At 53.2% G+C, this 15,504-nt stretch overlaps 1 protein-coding gene across 1 annotated transcript in view; it reads right to left on the reverse strand.

Annotated features, from left to right (window-relative positions):
* Positions 1-334: 334 nt before the first annotated feature.
* The window catches only part of LOC138468346 (uncharacterized), a 196,939-nt gene continuing 181,769 nt past the window's right edge, over positions 335-15,504 (reverse strand). Inside the window, exon 5 of the mRNA XM_069608865.1 lies at positions 335-627. Coding sequence (XP_069464966.1) covers positions 517-627 — 111 coding nt within the window. The 3' untranslated portion in view covers positions 335-516. The remainder of the gene's footprint in view (positions 628-15,504) is intronic.

A 15,504-nucleotide genomic window follows, 5' to 3' on the forward strand; every position in this document is an offset into this window, starting at 1 on the left:
TGCAGAGGCAGCTCTTCCTCCACTTAGCATGGAGATGCTTACCACTCTCCAGTGATACTCTGCCCCCTCTCATACCGGTCAACACACACGCTTTACGCAGGTATCACCCACATATGGAATCAATTCACTCACCCGCCAAGCCCCTTGCCTATCCATAAACTTCAACGGGCTCTCACCAAAAACGAAATCCTCTGTTATCACCCGCCATAGCGGTTCAAAAGGTTTAGAGGTATGACCCTCGCCACTGAGAAGGCCCTGCTCTCACAGTACCACAATAGGCAGAAAGAAAGAGACTTTAATTCAGCTGTAAGGTTTCTGGAACCCATTTATTGGATTAAAAAGCACATAATGACACAAATGAAAACCTCCTTCCCAAAGCTTCAGGCTTGTTTATATTTGCCTGCACATCCCCTGTGGATTAACTTTTTCAGTTTCATTCAGTTAATTTATGCTTTTAGTTGCTGCTCTGATGTTTTGCTTCCTCGTTTCCTCAGCATGTGCACGCAAGCACAGTACTCAGGCTAACGCCACTTCCGGGATGGGCGGGAGCTGAAAGACCTCTGACATCTTCCGACTTCCGGGAGCACCGTCGCTGTCTGGCTCTGCATCTTCCGTGCTGTCATCATCCTGCGGGGATGAGAAAGAGGATTTTACTCTGAAAGCAGCGATGTAACTCCCCGCCCGGGTCCCTGTATCGGCTGAGCATGTATGGCTATTGTGCCAAGGAGAGAGCACAGGAGTGGCCATATTTGAAAAGTGCCATTTACATCCACACTAGAACTGACCACACATAGGCCAAGCTGCTATATATGGGCCATCACATAGCACACAGAGTTCTATTATTTTAGATGCTCTAAAACAATTATACTTCATACATCAACAAGAAAATGTTATTATGTTTGCAGTACTGTTGCATTATTGAGGGAGTGTAAAACCAGATTGTGCTCCAATTCAATATGTGCACCACAGGTTTGCATTCAGTGATGTATAGAGTGGCAGTGAATACAAGTGTAAATTGAAGCAATGATCAGCATTCTAAAACAATACATCGACAGCACCACAAGTGAAAGCACTGAAAGTTGGGGCAGAGAGCGGCAATGCTATGGGCAAGAAGTGCCAGGTATTGGTTGAACAGCCAGGGAGAGAAGTTAGACCCTTGGGGAACACCACAGGTAGAGATGGAGATAAATCAGAGGAAGGACCCAAGTTGGACCTGGGAGGATCGATCAGAGAGGAAAGAAGTCAGCCAAGCCAGGGCCTGATCGGTGATCCCCAGATTATCACAGAGACGTTGAGCGGGATGGCATGGTTGACTGTGTCAAAGGCAGAAGAGAGATCAAGTAAGATGAGGACACAGGGGGTGTTGGAATAGAGGTTGGAGAGCAGGTTTTCACGGATGTTCAGGAGAGCAGTTTCTGTGATTCTGGCAGCTCTGAAGCCAGACTGATGGTCCTGGGGACAAGCAACAGATTCAGTATGAAGATTAAGCTGGGAGATGGTCAGCTTTTCCAGGAGTTTGCCCAGGAAAGGAGTGATAGCGATTGGGCCATAGTTAGCCAGGTAGGACGGGTTGGCAGAGGGTTTCTTAAAAAGAGGGTGCACAAGGGAGTGCTTCAGGGGGGAAGGAGAAGACTCCAGTGGCGAAGGAGTGGCTGCAGAAGTCAGCCAGAGCAGGAGCCAGGGTGTCAATGTGGTCCTTGATGGATTTGGAGCAACAGGGGTGAACCTGTTTTGACGAAACTTTCATAGATCAGACTTGTCTAGAAACCTTGTCTGGGGAGACAGAGGAAAGGCAGAGAAGGGCCTGAGGAAGAGCATGGAGTAGAGGGAGGAGGAGGAGAGGAAGAGAGAGAGGGGAGGATGTCCTGAGTTTTAGAGATGAAATAAGAAGCCAGAGCCATGCAGAAGGCCTGGAGAGGTAGAGACTGCAGCAGGATTGGCCTGTTCCTTTCGGATTCTAAAGAGCTCTGCCGAGTTGTTAGATGCAGCAGAGAGACGCAGGCTTGGATGTGGGCTCTCTTCTTGGTGTGGACAGAGAGCTGGTATTGCCTTTGGAGCAGGCGGCAGGCCAGTTTGACAGAGGATGTACCGGAATCACACCATTTCCTCTCAGCCACCCTACACTTGGGTTTAAATGCTGTGCCCGGGACCCCTCTCTGCTTGCACAGAGAGAGGTCCTCTCCTCATGAAAAGTATCATGGATCTGATCGCCCCTGAAAAGCCAGTGACCTGGGGTTAGACCTGGCATTCTCCAGCATGGGGTCTGGCATGGATTCACATGCTCATGAATATTCCCCATCGTCAGGCTGGGAATCCTCGGTAAAGAAAAAATCAGTATCAGTTTCGTTTCTGATCTGTCTTTCGTAGTAGTAACCAATCACTGATATCTGCGTCATACTGACCACAGCCAATGACTGCCCTCTACCTAAGCCCCGCCTCTGGCAGCCATCTTCAGATTTTTACCGCACGTTCAAGTGTTGGGATCCTCGTGCTATTGCTCTCGAGCGTTAGTGCTATTTTTTCACGTTTTTTTCTCAAAAAACTTCTATTTTTCGGTCAACAGAGCCTCAAGCTCCACCGTTTCTTCATCCGATCAACGGGGACCCGTGTCGGATTCGTCTACGCCCCTCAAGGGTGAAGATTTCGTCGAGCCACACTTTTGGAGGACTCCAGAAGTTTCTCAGGCCCATCTCGGACATGGCCCAGGAGAAGGGAAGCTCGACGCCCGGAAAGCTGTTCAGGGTCTGCCCTGGATGCCAGCTTCAGAATGTCTTTAAGGAGGACGAACACTCCCTTTGTCTTTACTGCCTACATGAGGACAAGACGCACGTGGAGAAGGACTGTGCGTTTTGCGGCAATATGTCGGAGCGGACCATGAAGGACCGCCATCAACGTCTCGCCAACTGGCTGGAAGGGAAGAGCCCGTCAGGCGAGAAGAAGAAGAAGAAGTCCGAGCGGTCTTCGAAGACCTTTGAGGACGCCCCGACGGGGGTCCAACACAAGGCCAAGCACCGCGAGTCCGCTGGAACCGTGAGCGCCGAACGGTCGGGCTCTATGGGCGCCAGGCAGGGCGCATCCTCCCCGGCGCCATCAACCACGAGCCAACGCTCTGGCTCGGGTAAGAGGAAGGCCGAGCACCCGGCGAAGCTCCTGGAGAGACCCCGGTCGAGCTCGAAGGTCCCATCGGAGGGGGAGCGAGGCAGTGACCCTCCCCCCAAGGAGAAGGCGGTGAGCGCACCTAAGGTGGTGAAAGCCTTAATCCATCCGGCCAAGGCCTCTATCGAGACAGTCGCGGCGGCCCTGGCACAGCCTGTGGAGGCTACACCAGTGGTGGCAACCTCGGGGCTCAGAGTCTCCCTGCCACCGCGGAGGGAGTCCTCTTTTATGCCCATCGACAGGACCCCCGTGAAACCTCCGACGGAGAAGAAAAAGGGGGGGCAGGAGGTCGTCGTGGATTCGGCCTCAATCTCTGAGGAAGAGCTGATCGAAGTCTTAAGCCACGGCGTTGGCGTGGAAGAAGACCAGCCCGTCGGGAGGGACCCCGACATAGGAGACGACGATAACGTCGAGGGTGCCGACAGGGCCCCTGACCGCCCGTCGGACTCCCCTCAACCAGTGCCGCAAGACAACTCGGCGGACATTTTGTTGGCTATACAGTCCTTATGCTCGGAGATAAGGATGAGACTGCCGTTACCACCAGCGGAGGAACCGCTCCCGACGGGGGACCCGGAGCCAGGCCCTTCTGGGAGCCCTCCCCCTAAGAGAAGAAGGATTCATCCTCCACCTCCTTTTCAGCCATCGCGCCCTGTTCAGCCCTCCTCCCCGTCCACGACTCGTGGGGATGATACGGGGACTGACACGGCCGCGACGGGTACGGACGACGAGGTTTACGACGAGGATCTGCCGTCGTCACCTCCCACCCGGGCTTCCCCGCCCGATGAGATTGGATCGTTTCACTCCATGATCGCCAGGGCATCCGAGCTTTTCCAGCTCTGCCCGGAAGAGAAGAAGAAGGTAGGTTTCCTTTATCAACGGCGCGAGGCCAAGAGGAAGACGGTCCTCTCTGTACCTCTACTGGACGATATTTGGGATGAGGGCCTCGCCCTCCTCAAGAACCCATCCATGACGCCGGCTAGAAGGGATCGGTACGAGAAGAAGTACCGGGTCCCGGACGCGGACCCCTTGTGCCTTCGGGCACAGCCGACCCCGGACTCGGTCGTCTCCGTGGCGGCCAGGAAGAAAGCGGGGGGGCGCGGCCTCTACGTCGACCTCTCCGCCGGACGGCGAGGGAAAGAAATTAGATACGATGGGACGCAGAGTCATCTCGTCTGCAGCGACGACGATTAAGGCGGCCAACGCCTTGGCTATCGTAGCCCGCTACGACAGGGAGTTGTGGTACAAACTGGCCCCCCTGCTGGACTTCCTACCGGACGACAAGAGGGTGGAAACCCTAGAGATCTTGCAGGAAGGAGAGGTGGCTTCGGACCACGCCATTACGATTGCGAGAGACATCGCTGACACTGGATTTCGCCAGTTGGGCAACGGCGTGTGCCTTAGGCGGCGTGGATGGCTCAAGGCTACTGACTTTCGTCAGGACGTGCAGACCAGAGTCTTGGACATGCCATTCGACGGAAACAACCTGTTTGGGAAAACAGTGGACGATTCCCTTCAAGCCATCAAGGCAGACACGGAGACGGCCCGGGCTCTTGAGGTTCTCCAGCAACGGCGGCCGCCCTTTCGGAGAGGCGGAGGCAAACAGGGTGCCTCCAAAGGTTCCGGCGGCGGATTTTCCACCTACCGTCAAGCGGCCCGTTCGTCGTCGCAGGAAGCTTACAGGGGACGAGACAAGTCGGGCGGACCCCGCCGTCGTCGCCAAGGAGGACAAGGCAGCAAAGCCTCCTCGAAGCAGGACTGAACCGGCCATGGGGTCGGGCCCCCACCGAAGCACCCCGGTGGGAGGCTGGCTGGCGAGCTTCATCAGCGTGTGGGAGTCCATCTCCACCGACCGTTGGGTGCTGGACGCCCTAGCTCAGGGTCACGCGCTCGAGTTTCTAAAGAGGTGCCCGCGCGTCCCCCCTGTGGCCAGGAAAGAACATCACGTCCCTCAACTTCTCTTGGAGGTAAAGGCGATGCTCAAGAAGGGCGCCATCAAGCCCGTCCCAAAGAGGCTTCGGGGCTCCAGAGTTTACTCAAGATACTTCCTCGTGAAGAAGAAGACGGGAGGATGGCGTCCCATCCTGGACCTACGACGGCTGAACAAATTCATCAAGGCACAGAAGTTCCGGATGGTCACCCTCCAACACGTCCTGGGTCAGCTGGAGGAGGGCGATTTCCTGTCGTCGTTGGATTTGGAGGATGCCTACTTCCATATTCCCATCCTAAAGGGACACCGAAAGTTTCTCAGGTTCGTGGTCCAAGGGCGTCACTACCAGTTCAGAGCCCTTCCCTTCGGACTGAGGTCGGCACCCAGGGTGTTCACCAAGTGCCTCGCATCGGTGGCGGCGCAGCTGCGCCGAGAGGGGATCCACGTCTACCCCTACCTGGACGACTGGCTCATCTGAGCGAAGACGAAGGAGCTCGCCGTGGAGCACACAGCAAGGACCGTCCAACTTCTCACGGACCTGGGTTTCTCCATAAACTACGCCAAGTCCCACCTGGTGCCCACGCAAGACGCACTGTTTCTGGGAGCGAAGCTCGACACAGTGTCGCTTCTGGCCTCTCCGTCGGAGGAAAGGACGAGGGCCATCTTGGGCAAGGTGCAACGGATGCTGGTTGCGGACGAGGCCAGAGTGAGGTCCCTCAAGTCCCTCCTCGGAATTATGTCTTCTTGCATTTACCTCATCCGCCTGTGCAGGCTCCGGATGCGCCCGTTGCAGGAGTTCCTGGACGCGTGCTGGATCCAGACGACGGGCAGCTTCGAGGAGAGGATCACACTCGACGAGAGTTTCCGACGAGCAATCCGGTGGTGGGGCACCCGAGCGCATCTGACGGCAGGCATGGACTTCCAGACCCCCGGCCACCAGGAGACAGTGACCACAGATGCCTCCCTGGAAGGGTGGGGAGCGCACACCGAAAATCTGCACGCGAGAGGCATTTGGCTCCTGACGGAGAAGTCCCTCCATATCAACGTCCTGGAGCTCCGTGCAGTATTTTGAGCCCTCAGGTCCTTTCATCCGTCCTTCAAGGGCAAGGTGGTGAGGATCTTCACCGACAACACCACCACCATGTTCTACATCAGGAAACAGGGCGGAACCAGGTCCCCAGCCCTGTCCATGGAGGCGCAGGATCTGTGGCATTGGGCCATCGCCCAAGGGATGTTTCTGGTGGCGTTTCATCTGGCGGGGATAAAAAACACCATCGCCGACTCACTCAGCAGGGAGCTGCGCTCGTGCCACGAGTGGGAACTATGACAGGATCTAGTGGACCGCCTCTTCCGACGGTGGGGCACACCCCAGATCGATCTGTTCGCGACGGCGACGAACTCCAAGTGCCAGAGGTTCGCCAGCAGGTTTCCCCAGCCGAGGAGCATGGGCGATGCTTTCTCGTTCCCCTGGGAGGGCCTGTTTCTATACGCGTTCCCTCCATTGCCATTGCTGATTCGGCTCATCAACCAGCTGAAGAGGTCACGGTGCAGGATGATCCTCGTCGCACCTGCGTGGCCGAGGCAGATATGGTTCCCGGACCTTCTGGACTTGTCAGCGTCCCCGTCAATCAAGCTGCCAGTGGACGCGGATCTTCTCTCCAGGGAAGGAGGCGCCATCCTCCATCACGACCCAAAGTCGCTGAGCTTGCAGGCCTGGCTCCTGCAGCGTTAGAGTTTGGAGGATACGACATACCGGCCGACTGCAGAGAGGTTCTTGCAAAGGCCAGGGCGTCCTCAACTCTTAAATGCTACGGACACAAATGGAAGAGGTTCTCTGTCTGGTGCCACGCACAGAAGATTGACCCTCTACGGATTACGGCTCCCCAAGTACTGCCGTACCTACTGACGCTGGCCAAAGCTGGACTGGCACACGCGTCCATCAAGATTCATCTTGCTGCGATCTCCCGATACACCAGAACCACGGGGCGGACGTCTTTGTGGTCCCATCGTCTGGTGAAAGAGTTCATGAAGGGACTGTTCAGATCGTTCCCGCCGGTGAAGGCTCCGGCCCCGGCGTGGGAGCTCAACGTGGTGCTGACCAAGCTCATGGGACCTCCGTTCGAGCCTCTGCACTCGGCTCCGTTGAAGTTCTTGTTGTGGAAAACAGCGTTTCTTGTGGCCATCACCTCCGCACGACGGGTGGGAGAGATCCAGGCCCTTTCCTGCAAGGCCCCGTACTTGACTTTTCACGACACGAGGGTAGTGCTCAGGACGCACCCCTCCTTCATGCCCAAGGTGCCGTCGGACTTCCACCTCAACAAACCCTTGGTGTTGCCTGTTTTCTTCCCGTCGCCTTCGTCGCCGGCTGAAAGGACTTTGCACTCGCTGGATGTGGCCAGTGGCTGCATGACGCAATGTTGTTGGGGGGATGAGGGGAGAGCACATTATGGTGAATTACAGTCAGTGGCGTTGACTCTGAGAATATAGAAGATAATCCTACATGAGAGTGCCCCATGACCTACAGCCACAGCCAATGGCATGCATAGAAGATAAGGTGCGGCATGTGGCAGAGGGCCCACAGCTAGAAGTGATGAAGATGATCCTACAGAAGGGCAAGACGGAGGATCAAGAGAAATGTGAGCAGCTCCTGGGGGACCTGCAAGGGGAGGATGAACAAATGATGCCATATGTGAATGCGGAGAAAGAACAAGACAATTGTATCGGCGCACTACAGGGATGGCCAGGTGGCCCATGGCCACAGAGGACTGGCAGGAGCACGTGGACAGTTGCATGACTTGTTGGAAGAAGAAATAGAAACAGGAACTAAAGAATGAGCTGTTCAAGCCGATGCATGTGAAAGGCACGCAGTGGGACGACTGGCTGCCATTTGTCCTCAATGGCCAATGAGTGAGAGATGGGTCACCGACCAGGTATTCACCATACAAGATGTTATTTGGGAGAAATATGCCACACACTGAAAAGTTGTTGCTGCAACTCACTGCGGGTGTGCCTAAGGACTGAGAGAAACTAAAGACTGCCTATATACTGGATACAGAGACACAACTTGTGATTGACAGTGCAAATGAACATAAAAGACACATGATGGAGGTGTTGTTGGTTTTTAGAGTGACAGGAATGCTCAGAGATAGAAAGGGAGACATATAGCTATGACTGATTTTGTCGTTTTAGATGCACCCTAGATTATGGATGATGGTGGTGCAGAGTGTTCATGCTGTGCAATGCAGGGAAGTGTTTATGCAGTACAACGCAGGGAGGGATGGCTTTAGATGAGTTAGGACACAAATAAGTTGCCTTGTTTTGATAATGTTTTTCTGTTGCTTATTGTGTATGTATATTACAAAATAGTTTTATTGCAGTGTGCTCTATGTAGAAATAGTGCAAGGCTTTGGGCAGCGATTGTAGTGGATCATAGAAAAAATGAGAAGGAAGGAGAAAACAAGTGGGCATGTTACCAACTCTGATACTGCATTTTCCTTTGTTTTTTCTCGAGGCCCCTGTGATGCGATGAGACTGGGCTACAGCTGAACACTTGTGCCAAGCCAGGTTACAGTGCTGTGTAATGCGTATTACGCCTCAGGCAGCCCCTCCTGAGAAGTGCACAGCTGACAGCACTGCTGGATCGGATCCCCAAGGCCAGAGGTTGCCTTGCAGATATGACAGAGAAAGCATATTGCAACTGCGGCTATATTCCTTCCCCCTTTTTGTTATTATACATGCTGTTTCATGGGTGGAGAATGGGTTTAGCCACTCCATTCTTATATAAGGATGAACCACGCCATGGGGGGAGGGTCTACAGCAGTGAGCAGCCCTCCCATGCGCTGGTCTGTTTATATTACATGCCATTTCTCTCTACTTCTGGTCTCCTGTGCATTATTTGTGTCCTGAGTGCCTGAGATGTCGTGGGGGATCAGGATGCCCTGTAACAGAACCGAAAGCGGCTGTCATAAATCACCAATGTATCAATTGAAAAGGATACAGTAACCAAAAAAGGATACAATTGGTAGGGCTCTTCCGGATCCTTTTTCACACGACTTGATTGTAGGTAGGTCAAATTAGATCTTCCAAATGATACAACTCTCTGACTGATAAAACAGGCAGAGAGATGGATCACTGGAAAGGGCGTGGGTATTGTATCGTAAGTATGCCTAGGATAGATAAAGTATCATAAGAAACTGTCCCAAACTCAAATCACTATGATAGCACAGTATTAGCATTAATTCAAAACACTGACCTTATGGCAAAACTGAAGAATTCAACGAAAGTCTCTTGAAGAAAACCAGGAGTTGAAACAACGATAAAGGAGGGGAAGATTAGTAAGGGAGACTTATCCCGAACGGCACGAGGCTCACGCTAGATAGCGGGTGGGTGCACCACAGGATAGCGTCCAAAGTACTGTGCACAATCACCTTCCAATAGTTCATGAAATACTTCCTTTCCCACGAAGAACAAAATTAGATTTTCACCTGTTAACTGTCACAGGCACCAAAGGTTCAAAGTAGTTCAGAAAACCACGTGCAGGATTGCACGCGACAGCGTACACGCAGCCAGGCCAGCCGCGCTTGGAGACAGCGTTTCCGTGTAGAGATTTAGCAAGCGAACAGGATACATGCAGCTCAGGACAGCCGCGCTTGAAAACAGCGTCCGCGTGTGGAGATTTGGCACGCAAACAGGATACACGCAGCCCAGGACAGCCGCGCTTGAAAACAGCGTCCTTGTGTAGAGATTTGGTACGCGAACAGAATACACGCAGCTCAGGACAGCCGCGCTTGCAGACAGCGTCCGCGTGTAAAGATTTGGCACGCGAACAGGATACACGCAGCTCAGGACAGCCGCGCTTGCAGACAGCGTCCGTGTGGAGATTTGGCACGCGAACAGGATACATGCAGCTCAGGACAGTCGCACTTGCAGACAGCGTCCGCGTGGAGATTTGGCACGCGAACAGGATACACGCAGCTCAGGACAGCCGCGCTTGCAGACAGCGTCCACGTGGAGATTTGGTACGCAACCAGGATACACGCAGCTCAGGACAGCCACGCTTGCAGACAGCGTCCGCGTGGAGATTTGGTACGCAACCAGGATACACGCAGCTCAGGACAGCCATGCTTGCAGACAGCGTCCGCGTGGAGATTTGACACGCGAACAGGATACACGGCTCCAGGAATTAGCGTGTGGAGGAAAACACGCTCAAAAAAGGCCAAAGAAGTTGCTGAAGGGAATGCGAGGACGCAGGTCCGGAGTTCAGCTACAAAACGCCAAAAATGAATTAATCAGAAACAGCAATCGATGTTTCCACGCTGCTTATGTACGAACTGCCGTGATACACGTGACGGAACTAAGTCACGTGAATTTTAACGACGTGAAAAATGCAGACGTCTTTTTCCGGGCAATGCATCGAACAACCTCCATTTCAAATAGAATGGTCTAGTGGTTCTATGGGCGTAACTCATTTTGTATGGAGAGGTCGTTCCTGGTCCAGAGATATGTCCAGCAGGCATGACAGCGGCAGTGCCCAAAATGCTTTCCTTTATGCCACTCCGCATAGATCCTAACTAGGGCCATGAGCTGTTGTACTTGCCCCTTGTGTGACCTCCGATGGAGTCGAGTAACACGGCTGTGTGTTCTTCAGATATAAAAGCATATCTCAACCTGAGATAGGAAGTCCTTGAACTCTGGAACATTGTCCTTCATGTATGTCCAATGTAAACGCATCACCCCCAGTTATAGGCCTCAGCGGTGGGATACCATGAGTTTGTTTTCATCTGGATTTATTGTTAGCCACATAGCATTAAAGGTGTGCAGAAGATTCGATGGAATATCCACTTTAACTGGAATATGTTCAACCCATATCAAATAATGGGTTGAAGTTGAAAGCTCCAATCTCATAGATTTCATATCTGCACATAAATAACTAAATCAATAAGCATGTGGGTGTCCTGCAGTGCTGCAATCAGGTGGAGGGAGGATGACAGTCTTGTGTTCTTCGCCTCACTACTTTCACCAATGTTCAAGTGTAGAGTAGGGTGTGGGATGACCCATTAAGTCAAACCTTTGAGCTGCCGGGTAAGTTCATGCTGCTATGTTGCATGCTAATGGGTAATCAGATAATATATGAGAAACATGTACAATATTAGTCTGAGGAGATACTTCAAAAGGCAACACAAAAAAACACTCAAATATGGAAAAAGAATGTCATGGAGATGGAGTGTGTGTAAAAGGAGGCAGTGGATTGGCTAGGCTCAGATAAAGAACTGTGGACCACTCTTGTTATTCATACCCCAGACACTGTGCTACCCAATGTGTGGCTCAAATAAGTAACTCATGCAGGAGCACCCATGACTCTTCCCCTTGGGGGCCTCCCACATGGTCAATGTCTCTACTGCTCCACATACGGATGCTGTTCTTAGAGCTGCGTCAAGTGTTGAGTTGGAGAAGTGGGTGATCTTGGTTCTATTATCTTGATCTAGCACGAAATTGTATGCAAATGTACCTCCAATGATCCACCAGTGCATTTCAATCTGTGATGTGTACAGGCGCAATGCTTACTGTTTACTTCTCCAGCATGAGATCTGGCATGATTCACATACTCATGAATATTCCCGTCGTCAGGCTGGGAATCCCCAGTAAAAGAAGCTTTAAAACTATATTTCTCCTCTAAACCAATCACTGTCCTATGGGTCATACTGGACAGTCCTCTCCCTAAGCTCCACCCCTGGTGGTATTCTTCAGATTTTTACTGCATGCTTTAGTGTTGGGAGTGCTCTTGTTGCTCTCCAAGCTATTTTCATATTAAGAGGTCGGCGGAGATCGAACTACATCAGATCTTTCCAGAAGGCCTGGGGTTGGGCCTGCTGTGCGCCTTCCCACCATGGCTGAAGAAAAGAGATGCCTCTTTCAACTCTTTAAACTCTGCGCCAAGTGTGGATTAAGGGACGTGTATGTCGAGGATCGACTCCACAAATGCCTGTATTGCCTGCGTCCTGACCAGGATGAAGAGGTATGCAAGGTCTGCCAGGGATTTTGCAAAAAGACAGAAAAAGACAGCTACAGCAGACTGCCGGCCTGGTTAAAATTGGGTAAGGCCTCTGACTACACTTAGGGGGATGGTCAAGCTTCTCCCAGGGCTGGCCAATCCCATGAACGCACTCCCTCGGAAAACAGGTCAAGATCCTTTGAGGACGCCCCGCCTACAGGGGTCCAAAAGGAGGCCAGGCCTCCTGCCCACTGGGTTTGCCATGGCTGCAGGGCCCAGCGCGGGAAGGACAAGGTCGTTGTCACCATCTACTTTGACGGCAAGCCTACCGGTTAGGGGTGCTTCCTCTAAAAGAAAGTCCTTGACTCTGTCCAATCTCTGCCTGCCATCGGCGGATAAGACATCGAAGGAACAATCAAAAGGGGGCCCTTCAATGCCCCCCTCTGCGACACCATCAATATCGGCAGCTCTGCCAGCCAGGACAATTTCAGCATCCACATCCACCCCCATGAAGGCTCCTACTGCCCCATTGACCTCCTCGACAGCCATCACTTCTTCATTGAAGGCGGGGCTACCCACGAGGGTAGTGTCCATGGTCACGACCACAGTTATTCCTCGAGTGTTGTTGCCACCAAAGGCGTGAGACAACTGCTGTGACGCCTGCAAAGGCCCCTGAGATGAGGACAATTGCTCTGGCCTCCCCACCCAAGAAGTCAAGGGAGAGGGGAATAGCTCCTGCCGACCCTAAGAAGGGTGCAGGCCCGCGGGCTGCCCCAGAGAAGCCGGTACACATTTATACCAACTCGGACAAGGGCGACGATGATCTGCCCGAACGTTACTATTCAGACCATGAAGGGGGGGGGTCATGGACTCCTCTCAGTGGGAGGGTCCCCGCGGAGAGAGTCCAGTTCACCACATCGCTGAAGAAAGCACATCAGTCTGGAACTTCCAACACTCTTTCCTTTCACACCTCAACCGAGGGACATGTCCTTGGACATACTACCTCCACTGCACATGGTCTCCAAAATCCAGAAGAGGCTGCCTCCCACACCGGGCCCTGCTTGACCCAGGAGCCCTGCAAGGCAACCTCCAGAAAGTCTGCCATGGCGCAAATGCAAGGCTAAGCACCCACTTGGCCCTAGGCTTCACTCGACACCTCCGCCTCCACCTCCTCCTTGGGAGATAACTCCGGGAGATCCGGCAACGGACACCGACGAGGCAGATAACTACATACCAGCAGACGGGGAACTGTCAGGCACGGATGCACCCCACAGGGCCTCTCCCCCGGATGAGGTCGGCTCGTTCCATGCCATAATATCCAGGGCCTCGGAGCTGTTTCAGCTAGTGCCTGAGGAGACTAAAAGGGAAGGGTTCCTTTACCAGCGACAGGAGTCCATTCGGAAGGCCATCATGTGTGTCCCCTTGCTGTACGATATCTGGGAAGAGGGCTTGGCCCAAATGAAGACCTCAAGCACCGCTCCTCCTAAGCGTGATAGATTTCAGAAAAAGTACAGAGTCCCGGACTCGGCCCCCAAGTGCCTGAGGCCCCAGCCTTCGTCCGACTCTGTCGTCTCTGCTGCGGCCAGAAACCGGTCGGCTAACCCGTCGTCTGCATCCATGCTGCCTCCAGACCAGGAGGGGAAGAAGCTGGATGCGATGGGAAAGAGGGTAATCTATACTGCTGCCAGCACCATTAAGGCTGCTAATGCCTTGGCCGTTTTTCCAGCTATGACCGGGAACTATGGTACAAACTTGGTCCAGTTCTGGAATTCTTACCTGACGATAGGAATGTGGATGCTCTGGCGCTGTTCCAGGAGGGGGAAGTGGCCTCAGACCATGCCATCACAGTGGCTTTGGACATCGCAGACACAGGTTTCTGGCAAATGGGCAACGGAGTGTCTCTTCGGCGGATGGGATGGCTCAAAGCAACCAGCTTCAGACCGGACGTTTAGTCCAAGGTGTTGGATATGCCATTTGATGGTGAGAACCTGACAAGAATGTTGATGAGTCTCTGCAGGTGAACAAAATGGACACAGAGACTTCGCCTTCCCTGGGTACCCTCTATCAACGTTAGTCGTCCTTTCGTTCCTCGAGAGGAAAGTCTGGGCAGGTCCTCCAAGGGATATAACACCCCTTATCTTCAACCTTCACGCTCCTCATCACAGGAGGCGTACAGAGGTCACTCTCAGGCATACAGTGATGGAGAACAGCATCAGTGCCACCCCCACCAAAATGTGCCTGCACCGGCCGTGGACTCTGGCCTCCACTTGTGTACCCCAATGGGTGGCCAGCTGGCGAGTTTCGTCAGCATGTGGAAGACCATCACTACTGACCTCTGGGTGCTGGATGCTCTCTGCCAGGGGCACACCTTGGAGTTCCAGCACAGGTGCCCTTGTATTCCTGCTGTGGCTTGACGAGAACAGCACGTGGCGCAGCTGCTGCAGGAGGTCGATGTCATGTCCAAAAAGGGGGCGCTAGAGTCCGTACCCTAGTGCCTCTGGGGCTCTGGAGTATACTCGAGATACTTTCTGGTCTGAAAGAAGGCAGGATGGCGGAGGCCGAATCTAGACCTAAGACGCCTCAACAAGTACTTAAAGTCCCAGAAGTTCAGGATGGTCACATTGCAGCACATGCTCGGCCATCTGGAACAAGGCGACTTCCTGGCATCCCTGGATCTGAAGGACGCCTACTTCCACATCCCCATCCACCGGAAAAACCACAAATTCCTGAGGTTTGTGGTCACGGATAGCACTATCAGTTCAAGACGCTCAGCTTTGGCCTGAACTCAGCCCCAAAGATCTTTACAAAGTGCTTGGCTCTGGTGGTGGCGTATCTTCATCTCAAAAGCATCCCATTCTACCCTTATCTGGATGCTTGGCTCGTCCGATCCCACCCCCACAAATTGGTGAGCGAACACACAACAAGGACCGTGCAACTGCTAAAGGATCTGGGATTTTCCATAAATGATCCAAAGTCCTGCTTGGAGCCATTGCTGAACGGTCTATTTCTGGGTGCCTGTCTCAACAAAGAGACGTGTCTGGCATCACCCTCGGACGAGAGGGTGGTAGCCATCCTGGGGAAAGTACAGCATCTATCGTCAGCGTGGTCGGCTACGGTGCGATCCATGAAGTCACTGCTAGGCATGATATCCTCCTACATCAACCTTGTCCCTCTATGCGGGATACACATGAGCCCTCTCCAGGAGTTTCTGTATGCGAGGTGGCTGCGGGTCTCAGGATCCTGGATGGACAAGATCACCCTCAATGAGGAGTGTCGACGGACGATACGATGGATGGGCATGCGCCCTCACCTATCAGAAGGTGCCCCATTCCAAGTACTACCGTACCATGTAACGGTCCCCCCGGATGCTTCCTTGGAAAGTTGGGGGGCCCACACCGGACAGTTCCACGCCATAAGCCTCTGGATACCA

Source organism: Ambystoma mexicanum, chromosome 4q, assembly GCF_040938575.1.
Source record: "Ambystoma mexicanum isolate Mex_15411 chromosome 4q, UKY_AmexF1_1, whole genome shotgun sequence".
Lineage (NCBI taxonomy): Eukaryota > Metazoa > Chordata > Amphibia > Caudata > Ambystomatidae > Ambystoma > Ambystoma mexicanum.